General features: G+C 42.5%; 2 protein-coding genes across 3 annotated transcripts; one reads left to right on the forward strand and one right to left on the reverse strand.

Annotated features, from left to right (window-relative positions):
- Nucleotides 1–3464: 3464 nt before the first annotated feature.
- Nucleotides 3465–11679, reverse strand: rasip1 (Ras interacting protein 1). The gene is made up of 16 exons (XM_079163946.1): nucleotides 11544–11679; nucleotides 10665–10786; nucleotides 9915–10366; nucleotides 9490–9741; nucleotides 9165–9409; nucleotides 8909–9073; nucleotides 8138–8342; nucleotides 7752–8053; nucleotides 7489–7650; nucleotides 6708–6748; nucleotides 6255–6409; nucleotides 6031–6143; nucleotides 4816–5104; nucleotides 4298–4461; nucleotides 4070–4211; nucleotides 3465–3974 (listed from the first exon to the last, which is right to left on the reverse strand). Exons 2-16 carry the CDS (start codon nucleotides 10784–10786, stop codon nucleotides 3796–3798), a joined length of 2988 nt encoding a protein of 995 aa, XP_079020072.1. The 5' UTR covers nucleotides 11544–11679; the 3' UTR covers nucleotides 3465–3795.
- Nucleotides 11680–13477: 1798 nt separating this feature from the next.
- On the forward strand, nucleotides 13478–15833 carry cox6b2 (cytochrome c oxidase subunit 6B2). Of its 2 annotated transcripts, none has more exons than XM_079164122.1 (4): nucleotides 13478–13540; nucleotides 14042–14180; nucleotides 14929–15029; nucleotides 15553–15833. In XM_079164122.1, the coding sequence occupies exons 2-4, from the start codon at nucleotides 14075–14077 to the stop codon at nucleotides 15604–15606; spliced, it is 261 nt and encodes an 86-aa protein (XP_079020248.1). In that variant the 5' UTR covers nucleotides 13478–13540; nucleotides 14042–14074; the 3' UTR covers nucleotides 15607–15833. The 2 variants fall into 2 exon arrangements, with proteins under 2 accessions (XP_079020248.1, XP_079020249.1); XM_079164123.1 differs by having other exon boundaries at nucleotides 13481–13551.
- Nucleotides 15834–20511: the final 4678 nt, after the last annotated feature.

The following is a 20511-nucleotide window of genomic DNA, read 5'->3' on the forward strand; positions in this document are numbered from 1 at the left end:
CTATGGAACACCCTTGTTATCCTCCAGGGAGCGATCCATTTGAGGTGCGGTCCCCCACCACCCTTCACCTCCAATGTGCCGAATCAGTGGAAGGCAGAAACCCAGAGAGTATCCCTGACACTAATATGGAAAAAAGCCTGTTTGGAGCGAATATAAGGGCAAATATTATTCTTCCTGAGCGTAACCACGGCGAGCACCTCTGACCTGGCAGTGAAAGTGCTGAAACAAAAAGCCCAAAGACTTTTTCTGCTCCATCAAAGGAGAGCAGCATAAAATAAACATGGCCATCAGATTACCACGCTGAACACGGGCCGCGTTAGCCCGCGCCGACTGCCCTGCCGCCCAACCCCATAGCTCTATGGGAGTTAAGTGTGGGGTCCGCTCAGTCAACACCATGACGCAAAATGGAACAAGCCTCTGACAGAAGCCCCAGGCTGATGGAATAAGGCCCCTACCCACAGGCCCACAGGCCCCCCGGCCCGAGAGAAACATACTGAGCGAGAGCGACAGAGAGAGAGAGCAGGAAAATGGGAGGAAAGAAGAGGAAAGGAGGGAAAAGGTAGATGAGGACATTTTGTAAAAGAGGAAAAGACCACCAGTCACAAATTGGGGGAACTGGCTCTGTCCCAAATTGAAAAGCACACACATTAACGCTCCGCTGCGCCGAAGAACCAGCAGCAGCGGGCCAGGACAGACAGCCGCCAGTGGAGAGAAGGCCGGGGCAGGGCAGGGCAGGGCAAGGCAGGGTACAGTGGTTGGTGGTGGTGGTTGTAGCTGCCAGTGAGACTGTGAGGCTTAGCTGGCGAGTCCTACTAACAGTGGACAGCCTCAGCACGGTGGATCTGACCTCACAGGGCTTCTTTCATATCCCTGCTTGGGCCTGTGTGCATTTGTGTGAAGGGACATGCATGTGTGCACCAAGAAAAAAGAAAATGTGTGTGTTTATGTGTGCATTTCACGTTCGGGTGACGTAACCAGGAAAACAGATCTGCCCCTTGAGGTGGACCAAGGCTTTTCTCTCGGCCTTTTAGTCATCTCACTGAGGGCCCCGCTGTCCATTTCAACCAGGAGTCTCCTCATCTCTGACCTCATCAACAATCTGTCGTCTGTCTGCCTCTGACTGATTTCCCTCCCGGCATCTCTGACCTTCTCACCACTCTTCTCAAACCTCTCACAGTCGCAGATTCCTACACCCCCAGTCTGTGTTTTTGCCTGTCTGTGACTTAACAGAGATTCCCCTGCTCCCTTGTTTCCCGACTGGCCTTAACACCCGACTTAGCCCGGAGTCATGCACATTGTTCCACTCTCACTTCGTTTCAGACTAGAGCTGACTCATAAATTATCATAATATTTTCAAACTAAGACCCAAAATAAAAAATGTAGCTGTTTTTCTTAGGTGCCAGACTAATATTGCCCCCCGTAATGAAGGTCCCTACTGGTATTAGAGACCAGATTCTGTAATATTTGGTAATGATGACGCCTTTGGACCCCTCACACGTTCCTCCCCGATTTCCTGATAAAACATGTCACAACCTCCGTCAGTGGCCCTACAGTCATGGCATTCTGCCCTTTCCCCTGACGTACGACTTGAAAAACCTCCTTATACTTCGGGCTTTAGGATGACGCAGGGCTCAGGTAAAGTGTTACCAGATCACAAACCGATACTGAGGCCGTTCCAGGTTGTAGCTGTTAGTGTAAAGTGTGAGAGCCATGGGCCCTTTCTGGTTCCTGAAAATGACTCCTGTGTGTAACAACAATGAACACAATCACTGTGGTCCACTGGGCCTCACACCAGCAGCATTGCATTACCGCGCTCGCCTCCCTACTGTTCTCCTTTTCTTTTCATCCTTCTTTCTTTTTCTCCTCTGACTCAGCTGTTTTGTAGGAAACTCCGTTTCTTTGAAGAAGGGAAGAATCTTTCATTACTCGACAGCAGGGAGAGAGAGAAGGAGATGATAGGGAGAGAATGACTGCACCATTGTCTTCGCTCTCCACTCCCCTCCATCCACCAATGATAATTGTGTTGAGCTAATTACAGAGAGCTGCTACAACAGGTGTGGGACTCTGCACCTGGGTAAAGAAGTCTTCTATAGTGCGTGCGTGTGTGTGTGTTTGTGTGTGTTTGTGTGTGTGTGTGTGCTGAGAGAGACAGAGAAAGAGGATTGTGTGTGTGTGTGTATGTATGACTACGCAATTCTGGGTGAAAGTGTGTATGACATTTTGTCTGTCAGTGATTGGGATCACAGAAAACCGTGTGTGTGTCACATGCTTACTAAACCTGACATGTTACTTAATAGTGCTCAGACATTGGTCACCGTATTGTATCACAGACTACTGTAATGTCACACAATCAGCCCGGACCTATGCCAGTCTGAACCCCCATCTGTGGTTAATTATAAAGCTGCAGACTACATCTGTTTGACATTACTGGAAAGTTGAAATTAGCACACAAACACAGTCTCACTCTCACTCATACACCACATTGAATTTCAAATGAGACTGATTACAATCACTTAATTGATAAACGTGACCGCAGGGAGCCTCTTCTCATGATTCACAATCTATAACCGGTCTTTCTCAGTGGGATGTTTTTGATGTCAGCACAGTAAAAAAAATTGGGGAGACAGAACCGGAGGCAGCAGTGGTGATGTAAGCAGGGGGTCTCTCACGGGACTTTTAGCTTTTTACAGTAAAGGAATTCATCTGTGAGGCTGACCGGAAGAAAGGAAGCCATTTGGTCGGGCGCCAAAGGAGGAGCATGATAAGTCTCTTAGAGACGTCATAGAGCTTCATTCTCAAAACAAAGAAAAGTGGAGAACATTTTTCCAAGAAGGTCTGGCTGACTAGACGGGGAAACTGACTGGATATTACCAAATTATGACAGTTCTTGTTCAGCTGTTACTCACTCCTGTTGATGATATCACCTGTCTGCTGTCTGCTCATGACAGCCACATGCTAATTTTTGCTTAATGACCTGAACAGGTTTAATAGGGCCAGGGGATTGTACCACAATAATGAAATGGGAAACCCTATCAATCAGGCCACTTGTGTGTGTCACACCAACAAAGGAAAATGGAAATCTCCCCTGCGCTCAAGTCCCCAGCTTCGACCTTTACGACGGCTCACCTTGGTAAAGGTAACCTTTGTGTGTGGTCGTCACAGTCTCATTTACTTGCTTGAGTCATGGCCCCTTCGTAAAATGCAACCCTGATTACAGGAAATGAGAGTGAGCCTTTGGAGCAGACTTTAATTTAGTTGTATGATTGCCTCCTTAGTCAAGCAACTCTACCTGCAGACTCATCACTTAACGTCAAAGGGGAGTGAGTCCTGCATCGCCACCTTGTGGAATATTCCCCTGGTGTTGAGGTTAAGGCGAATGCCAAACCCAAGGGGCCCCGCTGTGGGAAACAAGCTTGTCAAAGATCACACAGAAACGGTAGGTCTTTTAGACTAGACTTCGGCGTTTTATTAAAAACAAGTAGTTTAAAAACATACATGGGAGCCAAGTAACAGTCATGTGTAATGCATAACACTGCACGATCCAACAGACATGGGGTTTTACTCCCTGCTTTAAAATAAAATCTATGAAGACATACCAAAGCCAATACATTTCTTTTACTTGAAAATATCTAAATGGATAAATGAATTGATATGGAAATGTCATGAAAAAACAACAACCAGGCAACAAAATGCAGAAAACATATCCAGTTTGCTTTTTTAGGTGTGTGTGTGCTGTTTCTGGTGATTTTATGTTTCACTTCGGAGACATCCATAGAGAGACAAATATGGGCTTCCTCAAAGCCGAGTCCTCTGATTGGCGGGGAGCTCATCCTGGTCGAGTCCCCACAAGAAGGTGCGGAGACGTGTCACTTCCTTTTGGAGCTCAGAGCTCGGGATTGGCTGGGAGAGGTCAAGGCGTGGAGTTTCATTTGGCAGGATTAGAGGAGGATGGTCCAGGAAGCTCTCAAAGATGTCTAAAAGATGAGAAAGGAAAATAAACAATTAATTAAACAGATAATTTCACTGGTTGGATTCTTAACTTTGTTAGTTGTATTTATATATGTATCACCTCCACTCAGCTCTGTGCCTGGCAGTGGGGCCCAGGATGATGGTGGGGCTCTGGTTGGTCCCAGCTTGTAATGGGTGAGCAGGTGGTGCAACTGGGAAGGGCTTAATAAGACATGGTCCTCCAGTAGACTGGTCCAGGATGACTGGAAGACAAGACGGTAATGGTAAATCAACATGAATAATGACTAATCTCGAGCTGAGAAGCTTTCTTCACATGTAGCTGTGTTACCTGGATAAGTCGAGTCTTGGGAATACACAGGAAGTTGACTGTGACGGATAGTTTCTTCATGAACTCAGAGGCTATGTCTCCTAATCCCGCCCCCTGTAGCCAGTCCAGAACAAGGTCCAAGTTTGTACGGATCTGGACCGCTCTGGACCACGAAAACAGTCCATCTAAAGAGAGAGAGAGAGAGAGAGAACAGAAAGACACAATTCTGTTATCAAAGGGAGTAATTTAAAGAGAGACTAACAAACTTTTGAAAGAAGAAATAACACAATCCTCCTTTTACAAATTAAAAGTTTCATTCATAAACAATAACAGACCATTGCTCAATTTAATACACGACAGGGTTTTCATGCCACAACCTTCCTTGGTCTGGTATGACCAGTAACTTATTGTTCGAAACTAGAAATTGCGGTATATCTGGCTGATTAATATCATTAACTTGACTCTTGTCTACCTGCGCTATTGTTACATTTAACATTATTAAGTGGTTACAGGTTACACTTTAACCTGTGCCCTCTCACCTCTCTCCAGCAAAGTATTGAGCAGGGAGGTGTTGGTGAAGAAGAAGAGGTAGCCGAAGGTTTGGGAGGTGAGCGGCGGGGACAAACATGCCTCCCGTGAAAGCATCAGAGAACAGCGGTACACATCCACAAGCCCGGCAACTTTGGGTGGTAAGGCGGACACGTCATCCACCTCATCTTCTCCTCCTTCTTTCTGCTCTCCCTCTGCACTCCGAGCTCCGTCCTTCTCCTTCTCTTCTCTGGAGAATGGGTTGGAGTCCAGGAGAGCTGGAAGGAGTGAGTACAGGGTCTTTGTGGACAGAAAGGAGGGAAACTTGAGTTCATTTGTTTTAGAAAATTAACTACCATTAAACTTTGTACAGACATTCATGGTCCATAGAGGATGAATCATACTGACTTTGGTGATCCTCTAACATATCCTCCAGCTACACCATGTGGTTGACATTTGTGAATCCACTATTGGATGGATTTTCATGAAATTTGGTGCAGATAATGAAGTCTGCTTCTGGATGGATTCTAATAACTTTGGTGATCCCCTCACTTTTTTTCTAGCACTAACATGAGGTCAAATGTCTTATTCGATGTCCGTGACCAAATACCTGCAAAACTAATGACCTCCCATAACCCCGAGGCCCACCGTGTTTCTAGTTAGCAAGCTAACACGCTAAACCCACTTCTTGAACATGGTAAACATTATATCTGCTGAACATCGGCATGTTAGCATTTTCATTGTGAGCATTTTAGCCCTTAGTGTGGCTGTGTAGATGTAAGCATGTCTCAAATCCCTACTACACACTAAGTCTAAGCAGTTTGTTAGTATGTAGTGTGTTTGCAATGTAAAAGTGACAAAATTATGTATACTGAAGTTAAACTGTATGTTTACTAAATACAGTCAATTTTCAAGTGTGCTGTTGCTGCACACTATTCTCCCAGAATGCAAAGCACAAAGGGAATTGAGGAGCTGCTCACAGCTGGAAAAAATTAAAATAAATAGTGGGTGGTTAGACAGCTTCAGAAACATCTTGGTAAACAAAAAAATATGTATTAAGTCTTCAGAAAGACATTTTGACGTCTCTCTGTGAAGTTTAATTGGCGGTGGTATTCAAAAGTATTTGTGGCGTCACACATAAAACGGAAACTAAGTTGACCTTTTTCGTCTTTAGACTGCTCAAACAGAATAGTGACAATTAAAAAAGTAGTATTTCTATACTGCACCTTGGTGAGGTGATACACACACTGTTGGAAGGTGTGCATAATGACGTCATCCAGCTGTGCCAGAGCTTCTGAGCAGGTGTCCATGTCAGCCGTCAAAACTGGGTCCCCTGGGGCTTTAAAGAAAAAATCAGTAAGAGGAGTTAAAGAGTTTAAAACGCTCATCGCTTCGAAAGGTTATTTTTTACTTGAATCAGTAACTTCCATTGTTTTCATATCACTCTCACCTTCAAACTCCCATTCTTTCTCCATGGCTTCAACTTTGACCTGGAAGAAGTTAAGGAGCTCTGTGGCATTTGACATCCAGAATATCAGGGGTCGCAGGTCAGAGGACAGTTTCTGGACATTCGGCGTGCTTATCTCACCTTCTTGCTCTGTGGAACTGGACACAAAAACGTAATGCCAAAGTTATGTAGGCTGTAAAATAGTTGTGAACACTATCCTGTCAGTATTTTGTTCATGCTTTTAAAGAGAAACACCATACTGTGAGTAAAAATAGACTTGAGTTATTATTACTAAACTATATTTAAGCCATTTTCAACATCACCGTGTTACAATGCTTTCATCATACCACAAAAATGTACCAAAGACATAACAGCACCAGCACAAAAGTATCATGAATCACTCAGCAGGAGATCTCTAAACAGAGGAAACATGACGTAGAACAAAAATGTTCTTACTTTTGCGTGGGATGCTTATCCCCAAATTCCTTAATGTTATCCTGTAAAGAGAGTTGGAGACAGAAGAGAGGAGAGACATCTTGGGTTAGTGTGGGGGTGGAGGAGGGAAAGCGTAGTCTCGCCCTGCAGCCAGGACAATTACAGCACATTTTCCAGCAGGAGGGCAGTGACATCAGCTCATCCTCGCTTCTGTCCACAGCGTAGCAGGCCACAATGAAGGGCACATGTCTGTCTGCTGGTTTTTCGGTCTGACTGAATGTGGCAATCTCAATCTGTCTCCCTGATGTTTTTCTGCCAAGCTGCTTTAAGTAAGGACTTGGCCATATTGTCACGCAATACTATCCCAAAATAGGATAATAGGATATAGGACAATAGTTCAGTTGTTACTTGATAATGTGTTGAACTCCCACTAAACCCCTGAGGTATTTTAGCATTTTACATACTGTAACATGTAGCACATTTTGTATGCTGAGCTGTTGTTTCTTAGCCCAGCTATCAGCATGGCTCTATGGATGTCAAGGTCAGTCGGTTCACGACTGAAATATCTCAACGATCGAATGGAGTGACATTCATGGTTCCCAGAGGATGAACCCTACTGACATTGGAGATCCCCTGACTTTTCATCTGGCACCACCAGCAGGTTGACTTTTTTGGCTTTTAGTGAAATGTCTACTGGATGGATCCCCATGAAAATTGTTCAAGACATTTATTTCCCCACCAGGGCACCCCACATATAATTTTTTTTATTTTAGATATTGAGCTGTTGTTGTTTTTTACTTACCCAGACAATTTCTTTTATATGATTGGCTGACTTGAGTAATATCTGTGGTGTGAGAGCAGGGTCCAAGTGTTTCGAGGCATGGTCCATCATGATTGACAGGAGATAAGCAGGAGCTAACGGCCCGCCTCCAGAGTCTGGGGAGGAATTTTTGGAGATTATCTCCTAAGAGATAGTGAGGAATAAACGTAACATATGTCAGCAAGGCCATTCTTATACCAGATAAATGGATAGGAAGTAATAGCTTCTTTATCTTCCTGTCTCACCTGTAACAGAGCATCTGCATGACGGGGATGAAACTTCAGAACTGCCTCCGTAGATCCCAGGTACTGCCTCAGAGCCTCCTGTCTGTCCACTAACCCTGAGGGGCAACAGGTGGTGGAGGCATCAGCCTGCCATGGCAGGGTCAATGCCAGCGGTGGAGCTGGAGTCACACGGGGGTCACGATACAGGAAAAGGAAGTGGTTCCCCAAACCAATCACATCCCCAGGCTTTAGGACCGTCTCCCTGTAAAGGGCCACTCCGTTGTGTGTGACTGCACCCCCTCTGAAGGGTCGCATCAGAGCTACTATAAAATAAAATCAGGTTAATTAAGGGAGACAACAATTGCACCATGGATGTATGTATGATATGACTTAGTGACTGTTAGTACCTTGTCTGGTAGGCGTGTCGGGAACAGCTGAGTCTCTCCTGACCATCAAGTGTCTGGCCAAGAGGTCAGGAGCAGAGAGGAACGTGTCCACCTTCAGAGGCCTCTTCCCCTTCCTCTCCCTCTCTCTATCCTTCTCTCTCTCCCTCATTGTGGGCTTTCGTCCAAACATATGGGTATGTCCCGTCATGATGTACAAAACAAAATCCTAAACAAAACACACAGGGGAGAGCACAACAAAGTCAGGGAGGTCTGTTGTCTGTTATCTTTTAAGTGCTATGGTTTATATCAATCTTCCATCTCAGAGATGTTAAGTTGAACAGAAGGCGGGTGATAAGGTATGAAGTGTGTCACAGTTTACTACAATGGAGACCTGTGTGAGGTCATTGTGTGAGATGAAGTGATGTACACAGAGGGGTTTTACTTCGTTGGATACATTGTTGAAGCATTGTGCTGCTCTGAGGCTGTTTTGTGCGGGATGCTGAATGGGAGCGGCTTGTAAAGGGATGGAAACCCTGATGGTACGTGGCGATTAAGGACATGCAGGTATGATGTCATGTGCAGGGTGTGTGCACGCGTGTATGTCTGCACAAGTCCTCCACAAAAATGCTAGTTTGCACATCAGTGTGTACGCACCTTGTTATAAAGTAGACCACGTAAATGTCCATGTGTGTGCGTCTGCCTGTGTGCCTGTGTTTACATAGCATCCGTGTGTGTGGGTGTTGTTTGTGAGTGTTTGTGGCGCGTGTGATATCATCTGTCAGCGTGTCTCGCCTTGCTCTGGTCGTAACCCTGCAGCAACAGGAAGTAGGGCCGATCTGTGGGTGGAAGGATCAAACTTTGTGACATCACTTCCAGATCACAGCTGGAGTAATCCTTCTCGTCCTCCGCAAGCTGGTTCGTCCATCCGACCTTTGCTTCCACTTTTGAGGCTCTAATCTGAAAAAAAAAGGTTCAGACATGATGGTTAAAACGCCACATGCAGAATTTCAGTAATGCTGTGTTTTCCTCACAACATCATCCTCTTTACCTCTCCTTGCGGTGGGTTGATCATGCTCACAATGTTCTTCCTGTCCTGCACTCCTCCATTGTTGTTCGGCCGGTTGCCAGACCCACGTGAATCATTACTGACATGGTTGCCTTGGCGACGCCGCAGACTCAGGTTCATGTCACTGATGCTCCTCCTGAGCTCGGAGTTTCTTCCACGGTGACCACGCTCGCTCTCCTCTGGTCCACCCCCTGATGACATCCTGCTCCGCCGCCAGCGCACACCTGCTGCCCAGACAATCAGAGGATCGGTCAGTCTGACCTTGTGTCATGTATAAAGAGACCTGCCAATTAAGTCTCAAACATACCTTCTCCCTCCCTCTCCCGCTCCTTCTCCTTCTCCCTCTCTTCTCTCTCGTAGTCGTCCTTTCTTTGGATTTCAAAGCGCCGCTCAAATCCGTCCTTAGGCCGCCACATGTCCACTAACAACAGGGGACATTCCCATGGGGCAACGCTTCTCCGGCACTCTGTCTCCCATTTGATAGCTCCATCTGGCTGCTGGATGGGCTTTCCAATGACATCACACAACAGGAAGTCCTCTGGGCTGTGTTTCTGGAGAACTAGAAGGTAATGGAGGAAGGGAGGAGGAGAGGGGGTAATTATTTTTCCATAACACCACTGTTTATGTTTGTATTAAGTCATTCCCCTATTGGTGAAAAATATTTGAGCAAACAATTCCAAGTAATGAGTCGCAGCAGAGGTCCACATGAGAGAAAATTTCCCTCTCTAGTACCTGCGTCATCTGTCTCCTCCCTCTCCCTCTCAGTGTACCGGGTGATGACCTGGGCGATGAGTTGTCTGGCTGTAGAATGAATGTTGGCCAGAAGCGAGCGATAGTTGGCCCCACTGGAAAGGGCATCCCCATAGATCTTGATCAGTCCCGGGGCAGAGGAAGAGGCAGGGGGCAAGTAGTGGTGGGAGGACGGGGCAGCTGAATGAGCCCATACCTCTCTCTCCCTCTCCCCCACCGCCCGGTCCCGGTCACTGTTAGAGCGCCCTCGCAGGAAGAGATGGGAAAGGCGCTTTGTGCGGGACTGGGGGCCAGCAGTTCGGGGCCTGAGGAAGGCTGGGGAAGGAGATGGGGATGGGGTAGGGGAAGCCAGCGAGGGGGTGGAGTTAGAAAGGGAAGAGGAAGGAGCAGAGGGGGCCTCGTGGAGGGAGGCTGCGTCAGAGCTGGTGGTCGACCTGAGAACAACAGAGGAGGGGAAGACAGATGGAGGAGAGAGGAAGGAGAAAGGAAGGGACAAGTCAGCTGTGAATTATGACGGACTAAACATGGACAAACAACAAGGACTAAAATAAAACAGGGAAGGGATACAGGGTTGAAGGGACACTAATGACAGTGGAAGTAAGATAAGATGCCATCAATGCATTAGCTGTTAATTCAACAACCAGGCATTGAATTCTAACTAAACAATAACTGGCATGAAAGTTGCATAACACAGGAGATAAAAAAGTGAGTTTAAGAGTACTTCAGACTGACTTGACAGAGATAGCGCTGGGCCAGCGACCCCCAAGCTTGGCAAAGTGTTTCCTGGGCGAGTTGATCCACAGACCCACTGGGAAATGGAGCTTTCTGAAGCGAGGACTGCCAGACCCCTCCATCTGACAGAGTGCAAGAGAAAAACATGCAGACATTAAGAACAAATCTGGCATTTATGACTCAATAATCTGCCAATAAATAATAATAATAATGACATTGATAAGATACTGTAAATGTCACGTTTCCCTTTATGTATATAATCTACCTCCACAGTGAAGAATGTGTGTCAGCAATGCCAGGATTGAAACAATATAACAATGGCATGATGTCACCATCAAAAAATATCAACAGGATACCTACAGCTGGTTGTCAACATGGTGAAAACAAAAAGAAAGACATTAACCAAGAACACCCCGATGAGCCCATGAAAATCATAGCGTGACTTTCCCATTCTCAAACAGGAAGCATCTTTAGTAGGACTCAGATCCAGCTGTCGCACTGACAGGGAAATACCCACTCCAAAGGTCACTGTCTGTCCTTTTCTCAGCATTACTTTTATGTCGATTATAATAAAAATTATGGATCACACATGATTGTTTTCATCTCACGGTGGAATTTGGTGGCCTAAACAACAAACATTGTATCCCTCTGGAAAACTACCACCTTTTAAAGTATGATTTCTGACGAGACTATTTGTCATGTCTTGACATGTGTTCACACCTTAAATCTGCTGTTGTCGTTCCGGACACAAAAGATTGCAGTTTTTACGGAGCATACTGTCCTAGATGGTGTGGGGGAATATTTTGAAAACCATAAAATGAAAATGCTTCAAGAAAGAAACACCAACGCTTTTAGTTGTTAGATTTTGAATGCACTTACCCACGGTTACTTCTGATCCTTCTATAGTGTCTTTTGATGAATCTTTGCCACCAAAATGCAAATACGCAGCTCAAAGTAATCTAATAACCGTGTATGTTCCCTTTTCCCCGTGTTGAAATTCCATTTTCAAAAGGCGTTAACCTGTCACACGTCTACATACATATTGCTACTTTTTAAAAACCATTAGTTCAATCATCTCTTGACTAAAATATCTGTTTCTTATATTTTTCTCACTAACTGGACACGGTCTGCTCCCTCTCTCCCTCTGGCTCTCAGGCTCTCTGGGTCTATAGATAGAGAAACAGGCCCATTGTTCTAAGTGACAGAATTTCCTTCCTCAGCAGTGGACAACACCTATATCCTGACTGAGTGAGAGAGGGAGGCAGAAATTGGTAGAGAGCGAGAGCAGGGTGAATTTGAACACACACATATGAGCCTTTGAGACCTTTGTAGGGATTACTATACACTACATTATATCCCACAAAGAAATCTAGATATCTATCTTTTGGTCTGTCTGGATTAAACACAAATATACTGTGTCACTGTTTCATCCTTATAAACCTTAATGACATCAAACTGGGTCGTGAAGCCACAACAGATTCTCAAGAATGTGGCCATTTAAATCCGATACTACTTTGAGATTTTTGTGATTAGAACAGATATCGTGACGCATCACAAAACACACAGAGGGCCCAGTTTGAAGTTTTGCTGAAAAGAGGATAAAGGAAAAACACATACAGCGTGACAGGAAGCAAGAGGGAGCGACAGAGACACCTGTGATCTTTGACCTCTTCTTCGACAGGAAGATGGTGAAGAAAAGAGAAAGGAGAATGTCACTGTGTCTCACTTCAGGGGATAGATCTGCTGAAATCTGCATCTCCAGACCGAATACGTTGTCAATACAGGTCAACAACCCGTGTCCCAGTTCAAAGGCTCCTCCACTGTTTCAAAGTGTCATTGAGGGAGAAGAGAATAGATTACTTCAAGTTAAATGTGGACAACATATGTGGCTTTAACATTAGTACAACACAATAAATTAGGTCTGTGATCGATCTCCTTGCGAATCTTACATGTGAAACAGGCTACAAACAGAATATAACATTACTGTGAGTGATGTTGTTGATCATTAAAACTAAATATTTTATCAGAGGAATTTAGAATTAAGACAGTAATGTAAGTTACATCATAAAACATCTTCTTGGGGTATGCCCTGAGGGGACTTTATAAATTACTTTGACTTGAATCAGATTACTTAACTTGAGAAAATCAAAAAAAGACTTTAACACTTGTATTCAACTATATTTGTCAAACATATGAGAGTGGAACACTGTGAGAATACAGATGGACAGCAGATAATATGATATATTTCTTTGAAACATTACTATACGAATTTTGATATTTTACACTTGGAAAACTGGAAAAAAATGTACTACACGTAAATTCAGATCTCAATTTTGTCAGCCACCTTCCAAGTCTACAAGCCTATTTAATACTAAAAGCGGTGGGTGGAGTATTGCTTTCAGCTGATTTTAACTTGAACTCAGTAGGGTGAGGTCATCTTTGCATCCGTAACCTCATGTATTTGTTTCAAAACAGTAAACCATGAACAATGACTACAATTTGCATGTCAATATTGATTCTCCTACAACCAACCAACATATTGCAGTTTTGAGAAGATCAATCTAACTGCTGAGGTGAGAAATATCCATAGGAAATACCAATAAGGAAACATTACATATCGCACACTTAATGGTCTTTTGTGTGTGCCACGTTAGATCTGTAAACTAAACTAATCTCTCTACTATAAGTCAGGCTACTGATATTTCTTATGGTCGTTATAGCTCAATAAAGATCAATAAAACTGATATTAGGAACCTGAAAACTGAAGTTGTCTGGTCAGACATTCTAATGAGCCGATATCCCAGCATCCTTTGCGCGTCGACGAGGAAGGCTATGTTTCCGGTGCGCTTCGAGGACACATCAAGAAACGTTCCAAGGTTAGCTCACGGTAACTCCGACACTTAGCATCCTATTTACAACCTTTACAATTATATTTCTCAGGCTTTCTGATGTCTTGAACTACCAAAACTCTTGAGACAACCAGCCATCCTTAAATGTGTTAACCTAGCTAACAATTTCCAGATATATTAACATGTTAGCAACGGGGTGACAGCTAGCATTAGCTAACTAACAACAGTTAGCATGTAAACTATGCTAACTTGTTCTTCAAAGCTATGTGGTCGTATCAGTATTTGTTTATGTCAATATACTTATCACGGTTAGGTAGTTATCATTAGGTTGGTTAAACAAACTAGCATTGAGTTGCGAAATACAGCGTGAGCGGAGCTAACCTAAATTTAACTTTGATCACAACGCTATATTTAACTTGGCTTAGCAAGCTAACAGTGAGCCTTAAATTGAGGTCACACTCTGTTCATCTAACGTGTTTTCTAAACCTGCATCCTCTGTGAGTTAATCCACCATGGGCCTTGTTTCAGTGTCATTTAGTCGTGTGACTGAAGCTCAAAAAGATGTCTGACACTGTCGAGGAGAAGATCAAGAACTACAGGACGGCTCCCTTTGACGCCCGATTCCCCAACACCAACCAGACCCGCAACTGCTATCAGAACTACCTGGGTGAGGACAGAGATACATTGTGTTGTGATTACTCCTTAAAAGACCGTAGGACACTTAGGACATAGAATTCAAGAGAAGGAAATTCCTCTACCCTTCAATATACTGACAGCCATGTACCTCTGCAACATCTGTAGTGAGTGTTTAGTTAACATATGTGGATGTATAACCATCAGATTTACACGGTACACGAAAGCTTACGAATCAGTTGTCATTCAGGTGTTTATAACATTTTACGTGGAATTAATAATATGACCTCCACATGACATTAGTAGCATTTAAAAATGCTCCTGCAAATTATAAACTACACAACTGGAATCAGTATTCTAATTAAAATCCATTTGTAATTAATAACATGTTCAAACAGCATAATACAATTTTAACGTTGCAGTGAAAATATAGAAAAACATACACAATTGATAACATTGTAAGAGTCTGTTTGTGCTCTTACCAATCAAAATCCTTTGTTAAAACTTTTAATTATCTGAGGTGCTAGTTTTCTAAAAACGGCTTCACAATAGTGGTGGGATTATTACTTTCCGCCTCACATTGAAGCTGGACCATCTTGTTAATTAAATAAAAGCTTGAAAAACTTGCAAATAAAACCAAGATACGCTTGTTCTGTCACACATTTCCATGCTGGTACCGACTGCCCTTCGATCTCAGTGGCTTCTTGTTGTCGTGTTTTTAGTGTGAACCTTGTGTCAGATGATTTACCTTGAACCCTTTTTGTTATTTTTTTTTGCCCCAGACTTCCACAGGTGCAATAAGGCCCTGTCAGCCAAAGACCAGGATGTGGCTCCCTGTGATTGGTACCAGAGGGTCTACAAGAGCCTCTGTCCTATGAGCTGGGTGAGTTATGGGATTACAGTTATGATAATTTTGTTGGAAATGTTTTCATGCACACACTTAATGTTGATAGTGCTGGATAGACAACATTAGCTTATATAACCTAGACAGACTGATTGTTGTACTGCTTCGTGATATTCTGTGCCGTGTACTTGTCTTTGTTTCTCTGTTGTTAACTGGTGATTGGTTGTCTCGTGGAGTTTGATGTTCTTTGCGACATCCAGTAAACTGCATGTGATATACAACATCTTTTCCATCATACATTTATAGATATGACAAAATGTTCTCGCAGCTGTTGCATTAGAATGCTCAGATTAGGTAGTTGTAACCAAACCTGGTTTTCACTTAATATTATTTTGATACATAAAGTGTTCTCAAAACCAGGGAATGTCAAATCTCTGCTGGTGCTATATTCTAGGGATTGACATGAAACTACCGGAGGTGTATAAAGCCACAGTTCTGCTGATGCTTGAACGTTAGTTTTGTTGTCCAATAGGGCTAATGTTTTCTCTAATATCTCCCACAGGTTTCCAAATGGGACGAGCAGATAGAGGAAGGAAGTTTCGCAGGGAAGATCTAAAATCGGCAGCCCTTATTGATCAGCACATTCTGTTACCTGCAGCTCAGTAGTGCGCCTAAGGACATCTACATCAGTGATGCTACTGTTGTTAACTTTAACTTTAAACACGCACAGCTTTGCATGTTACGGTCTGAAATGTTTTTCCCTGTCTCAATTGTAAAGTACCTTTCCGCTTTGTTTCATCATTAAATACAGTTCAGATTGAATTAAAAGGATGTTGTTCATTATAGTGTTTCAGCACTTTGTTTTCAAGAAAAGCCCTTTAAGTAATTCCAATACGACAGACACAGTGAACTTCTTTCTTAAATATGTTCCTTAATTTAAATAAAAGCAAGCCTGGTGTAGATTTAATAGCTGCTATCAAGATTTGTAGTTTTCGACTGTAGTCTCTCTGGATTACCCAACGTAGCCTTCAGCTGTCTTGATTTTGCAGCCTCGTGCTGTCTTCATTAAAGTATTCCAGACTATATTTACACTAGAGATGAAGTGTCTATTTAGTCATCTCTGAAACACCCTCAGGTCTGTCTGCTGTGAAAACTCAACAAAACTATAAACGTTTTTCCAGCGGGTGGCAGTAGTGATAAAACCAGATGGTTGTTTTGACGTAATGCTCTATTTTCACCACACTGTGGCGCAGTTGAACTGTATCTCTGTGACCAACCAGCTTATATGTGTGCCTATTTATGATGAGGCCTATTGATGTGGGGTAACTGGGGAAGTTTTCAGGACCAGTATCTAAACTGGTTCAAGTCTGAAGACCACAGAATTTGTGCATTTCATCAGAGCTGGATGTGTGAACGTGCAAATAATTACCGCGACATCTTCGGTTGTCTCTGTGAAAGAAGGAGAATAATATCAATGATTTCATGGCACAAATAGTCTGAAAATGTACAGAAGAGTTACTACATGATCAGGTTTCAATGATAGATGTTAGAAATAAAGTTTAAAACATGTTTCATAGTATTGAGAACTATACTTCCGGTTCAGTTTTTAAACAGATGTTTCTATAATACATCCGTCCTAAAACATGCAGGACATCAATTACTTCTTTAAGCAAAAATACAAATGTAGGTTTTGCTGAATTACCAAAAACTGAGTAATATTAGTAATAAAACCAGACATCAATATTAACTGATCAATGTATTCACAAAGGTGGAGGGTTTAACACACAATGTAACTATCAGTTACATTTCTTGTCTCGATGTGTATCATTTTTACACATCAGACAAATAAATGTAAACTTGCTCCTTTGATCTTCATCAGAATTTCCCTGTTTACCTCACGTTGCTATTGTAGGTGCACTTTAACCGTAACGGCCTTTAGTAACAGACGGAGCCTTGATTTAATTTCATTGTTACAGTTTTGTATTACAGTATTCCAATAATGACACTTCCGTCTTCACAGCACAGTTGTAATCTTCTTTTGACTGTCAGCAGCTCAGCTATGCTGTAATATGTCCTGACATGCCAGAGAGGGTGTGTTCATCTCTGCTGAGTTGATCTCTTAGACCAAACAAGTTCCCCTTCAACCTCTGCTTGTTGCTGGTAGACTGTCATGGTTGTGGTGGCAAAGATTTATACAGAAACTACAACATCAAGTGAGAGAAACGCTGCACGATACGTAGAGCTATTTATGTGACTGCTACAGAACTGTGAATGTCATCGTCGGGGTCTGTGGTCGGTATCAACATGGGTCAAAAATGATGGCAACTCAGAAGCAGAAGGTGGCACTGCTGCACCAAATGTACACGAGTAACCGCTCCAGTAAACTGTCATCACAATGCTTCATCTCTCTCTGTTGATCCTGAACTACCAGATTATCATTATAAATGTGTAATCCCACACACCATCCCAAATTGACCAAATACACCTCAGATGCTACATTGAACTAAAATGAAATGTGTATAAAGTTATGTAAACATTTAGAATATTTATATTTGATGCATAGACAGCCATTTTAAACATGATTTGACTGTGTTTGAATATTTGGCTTGATGTGAAATATTATCAATTCAAAATATATGTGGTAAAGTGTGGGAAAAGAAGTGTTTACTTAAAATGTAAGATACCAAACAGCACATTTCAGGGAAAAATTGTGAATTCGAAAGGGTTATTTCTTGCGTTTGTCAATAATTGTTCTTTGAAAGTTTTAAAGAATTAACAAGTTTAGGATGGAAACAGGCTCTACTTGTTGAATATGTGTTTAAAAACTTTAATTCATTAAACATTTAAATTGTGTGTGTGTGTGTGTCTGTGTGTGTACTGTATCTATGTCCCTGTCTATCTGTGTTTGCTCTTTGCAGATGTCCTATAATTTGATTTGCTCACTCAGGCCAGGTCACTGGAGGAGATGCTGCGGGATCGGTTTCCCTGGCAGCGGCTCACAGGATCCAGATGGGATGCTGGGAAAGAGAGGTGTACTTTGAGAAGAAACTCTTTTTGGGGCACTGAACCTAAACCTTTGCACGTTGCTCTCTCTCGCTGTTAGTTCCTCTTTTTTATGTACAATAAATTACGGAATTGTGGTTGCACAGAAGAGCATTGCACACAGAAAGGGGAGGAGCCACACACTCTTACCACAACCGGACTTGTTTGATGCAAAGTGACTGTTACAATAGATTTACGGTCACTTCTTTTTACGAGGCTCTGGCTCATTGATGAATCACACACATAATGACTTAGGTCCGCATCTTAAGTTAGCAATGAAAATACTGAGGAAATGTAATTTGAGTGGACAGAATACACAGTATATATAACGTACGTTGAAATAATGTCAAATCCTTTCAGTATGTCTAAGGCAGTCATGGTCAGTGGTGGAAAGTACCACTTTACCACACTTAAAGGTACCAAAGTATCTTTACTGTACTTAAGTACAATTCTGAGCTACTTGTAGTTCCATTTTCTTCTACTTTAAGACAGTATGTAATAAAAAAAAGGTAGCTTCACCTTTACCAACTGCAACATTAAGTATTGTATACATTAATTAATCTATAATTATAATTCATTAGTATAATATACATTATTCTGAAATTGGCTTTTCTGCATAATGAGTACTTTTACTTTGAGTATATATTTGATGCCGAAACTTGAAAATAATGCATGACTTACTTTTAACAGAGTACTTTTACACTGTTGTATTAGTAGTTCTACTTTAGTAAAATATCTGAGTACTTCTGCCACCACAGTTATCTGTATTTTTGTCAACACCAAACATGATCCATAGTTTCCAACCATTTGGCTCAGAAATAATTATGGGCTAATTAACTGGACTGTTATCTGGTTTGTCAGTAGTTTACATTATCAACTGCATTCCAAAATGTTAGAAAACTATCTCTAAGTGTTGACCTAGACCAGCAGGTAGTTGTTAGGAGATAAGAAACATTGAGAAACCAGCAGAAATAAACTAGATTTAAAAAAAATCCAACCGCAAAACCCAGCCAAATGTGGCCAACCCTGTTCTAATGAAAGTAGCAGCAGTGTTTATGTTGGTGACCCAATAATCAGATGAAAATACTGGGTAAAAATAATAACTATATTTTATACAGCAAGAAGCAAAAATATAAAGATGATATTGTTGGTCAAAATAACCTTTTATTATCAATAACCCAACAGGAAGAGAAAATTAACAATAAACACATTTTTTGTTTAATTGATGACCCAATATAGACATTAAAAATAACATTATACACTGGGTGGAAGTAGTTTTTTTTATATCCATGAGTATACTGGGTAAACGTTATTTACAGACTTATATTTTTGATATGTGGTCAACATCTTCTGGGTTTGGTGGGGGCAGTACTTAAAAGAAATACTGAAAAATGTTTTCATATTTAACAATTTGTCACCAAAATCCAAGATCAAACTTAAGTCCTGAGCCTCTCATTAAAACTGCCAAAAGACAATAACTGTAAAAACACGATGGAACATGAACCCAGCCTGCTCACATAGTGAAGTGGATTTAAAAATGGCCCTTTTCACTCTGGAAAAACTTGTCAAATTCCAGACCGGGATTGTGGAGATTAGACATAGTTGATGAAGAATTGTGAGGGCTCCCCATTTGTTTGCCACCCACTGAGCCGGTCTCATGATTTCTGCATGACAAGGCTTTGTATCTGAACTCCGTGCACATTGCCTTTTGTTCTAGCACCCCGGTGGGCAGCCGACGGGTCAGCAGCAGCAGCACAGAGACTCCTTTCACCGGCACCGTTTGTTCTCCGATCTGCTCCGCGCTAGGCTTACGCTCGCCCGAGCACGTCCCCCCTCCTTCAGCTCAGCGGAAATGCATCCGCGCTTATGCCACAGACATTACGACACAAGTGACTCGATTTGGTGGAAGTTTTTTTTGCATGCGCACTTTTACGCACAGGGGAGCTTCCCTGCGCGTAAACATGGAGGGGGGGGGGGGGGGGGGGGACAACAACGCTGAAACGTGCTGGTGAACTTGTACCACTTGTTCATAAAAACACACAGATAGGAGGGAGGGCTGAACATCTGCCTGAGCAACATCTGGACAGGACTGATTTACTGGATACAAAGGCTGACAGAAATCCCACATAACGGTAAACAAAACATTTATTCTGCAGGTTATCAATGTCAAACAACCCACCTGTTAATTCCATGTCAGTATTGTCATTATAACATGACTAATTGGTAAAGCAGCCTTCTGTGTGTAATAATAATAATAATGTTTTTAAATTAAATCCCGTAGAGCATCATCTGCAGCTCCATCGCACAATGTGGGTTGAAGTCTCTGCAGCCCATTGATTTGATATTTCATGCTTTGTATTGATAAAGAAAAAAAAAGAAAAGCGACAGTAATTTAATTTGAAGAGAGGGAGTTACATCACTTGTTTTCTCATTTGAGTTCATGATTAGAGAGAGCAGAAGAGGGTGAATACGGAAGCAA

This window comes from Pholis gunnellus, assembly GCF_910591455.1.
Source record: "Pholis gunnellus genome assembly, chromosome: 8".
Lineage (NCBI taxonomy): Eukaryota > Metazoa > Chordata > Actinopteri > Perciformes > Pholidae > Pholis > Pholis gunnellus.

Coding starts and splice junctions, on each gene's coding strand:
- rasip1 (XM_079163946.1), bottom strand. CDS start 10,786: ATGGAGGGGTCTGGCAGTCCTCGCTTCAGAAAGCTCCATTTCCCAGTG. Junction 9,742..9,914: donor GGAGGAGACAGATGACGCAG/GTACTAGAGAGG, acceptor ATTACCTTCTAG/TTCTCCAGAAACACAGCCCA. Junction 5,105..6,030: donor GTGTGTATCACCTCACCAAG/GTGCAGTATAGA, acceptor CTGTCCACAAAG/ACCCTGTACTCACTCCTTCC.
- cox6b2 (XM_079164122.1), top strand. CDS start 14,075: ATGTCTGACACTGTCGAGGAGAAGATCAAGAACTACAGGACGGCTCCC. Junction 14,181..14,928: donor CTGCTATCAGAACTACCTGG/GTGAGGACAGAG, acceptor TTTTTGCCCCAG/ACTTCCACAGGTGCAATAAG. Junction 15,030..15,552: donor GCCTCTGTCCTATGAGCTGG/GTGAGTTATGGG, acceptor TATCTCCCACAG/GTTTCCAAATGGGACGAGCA.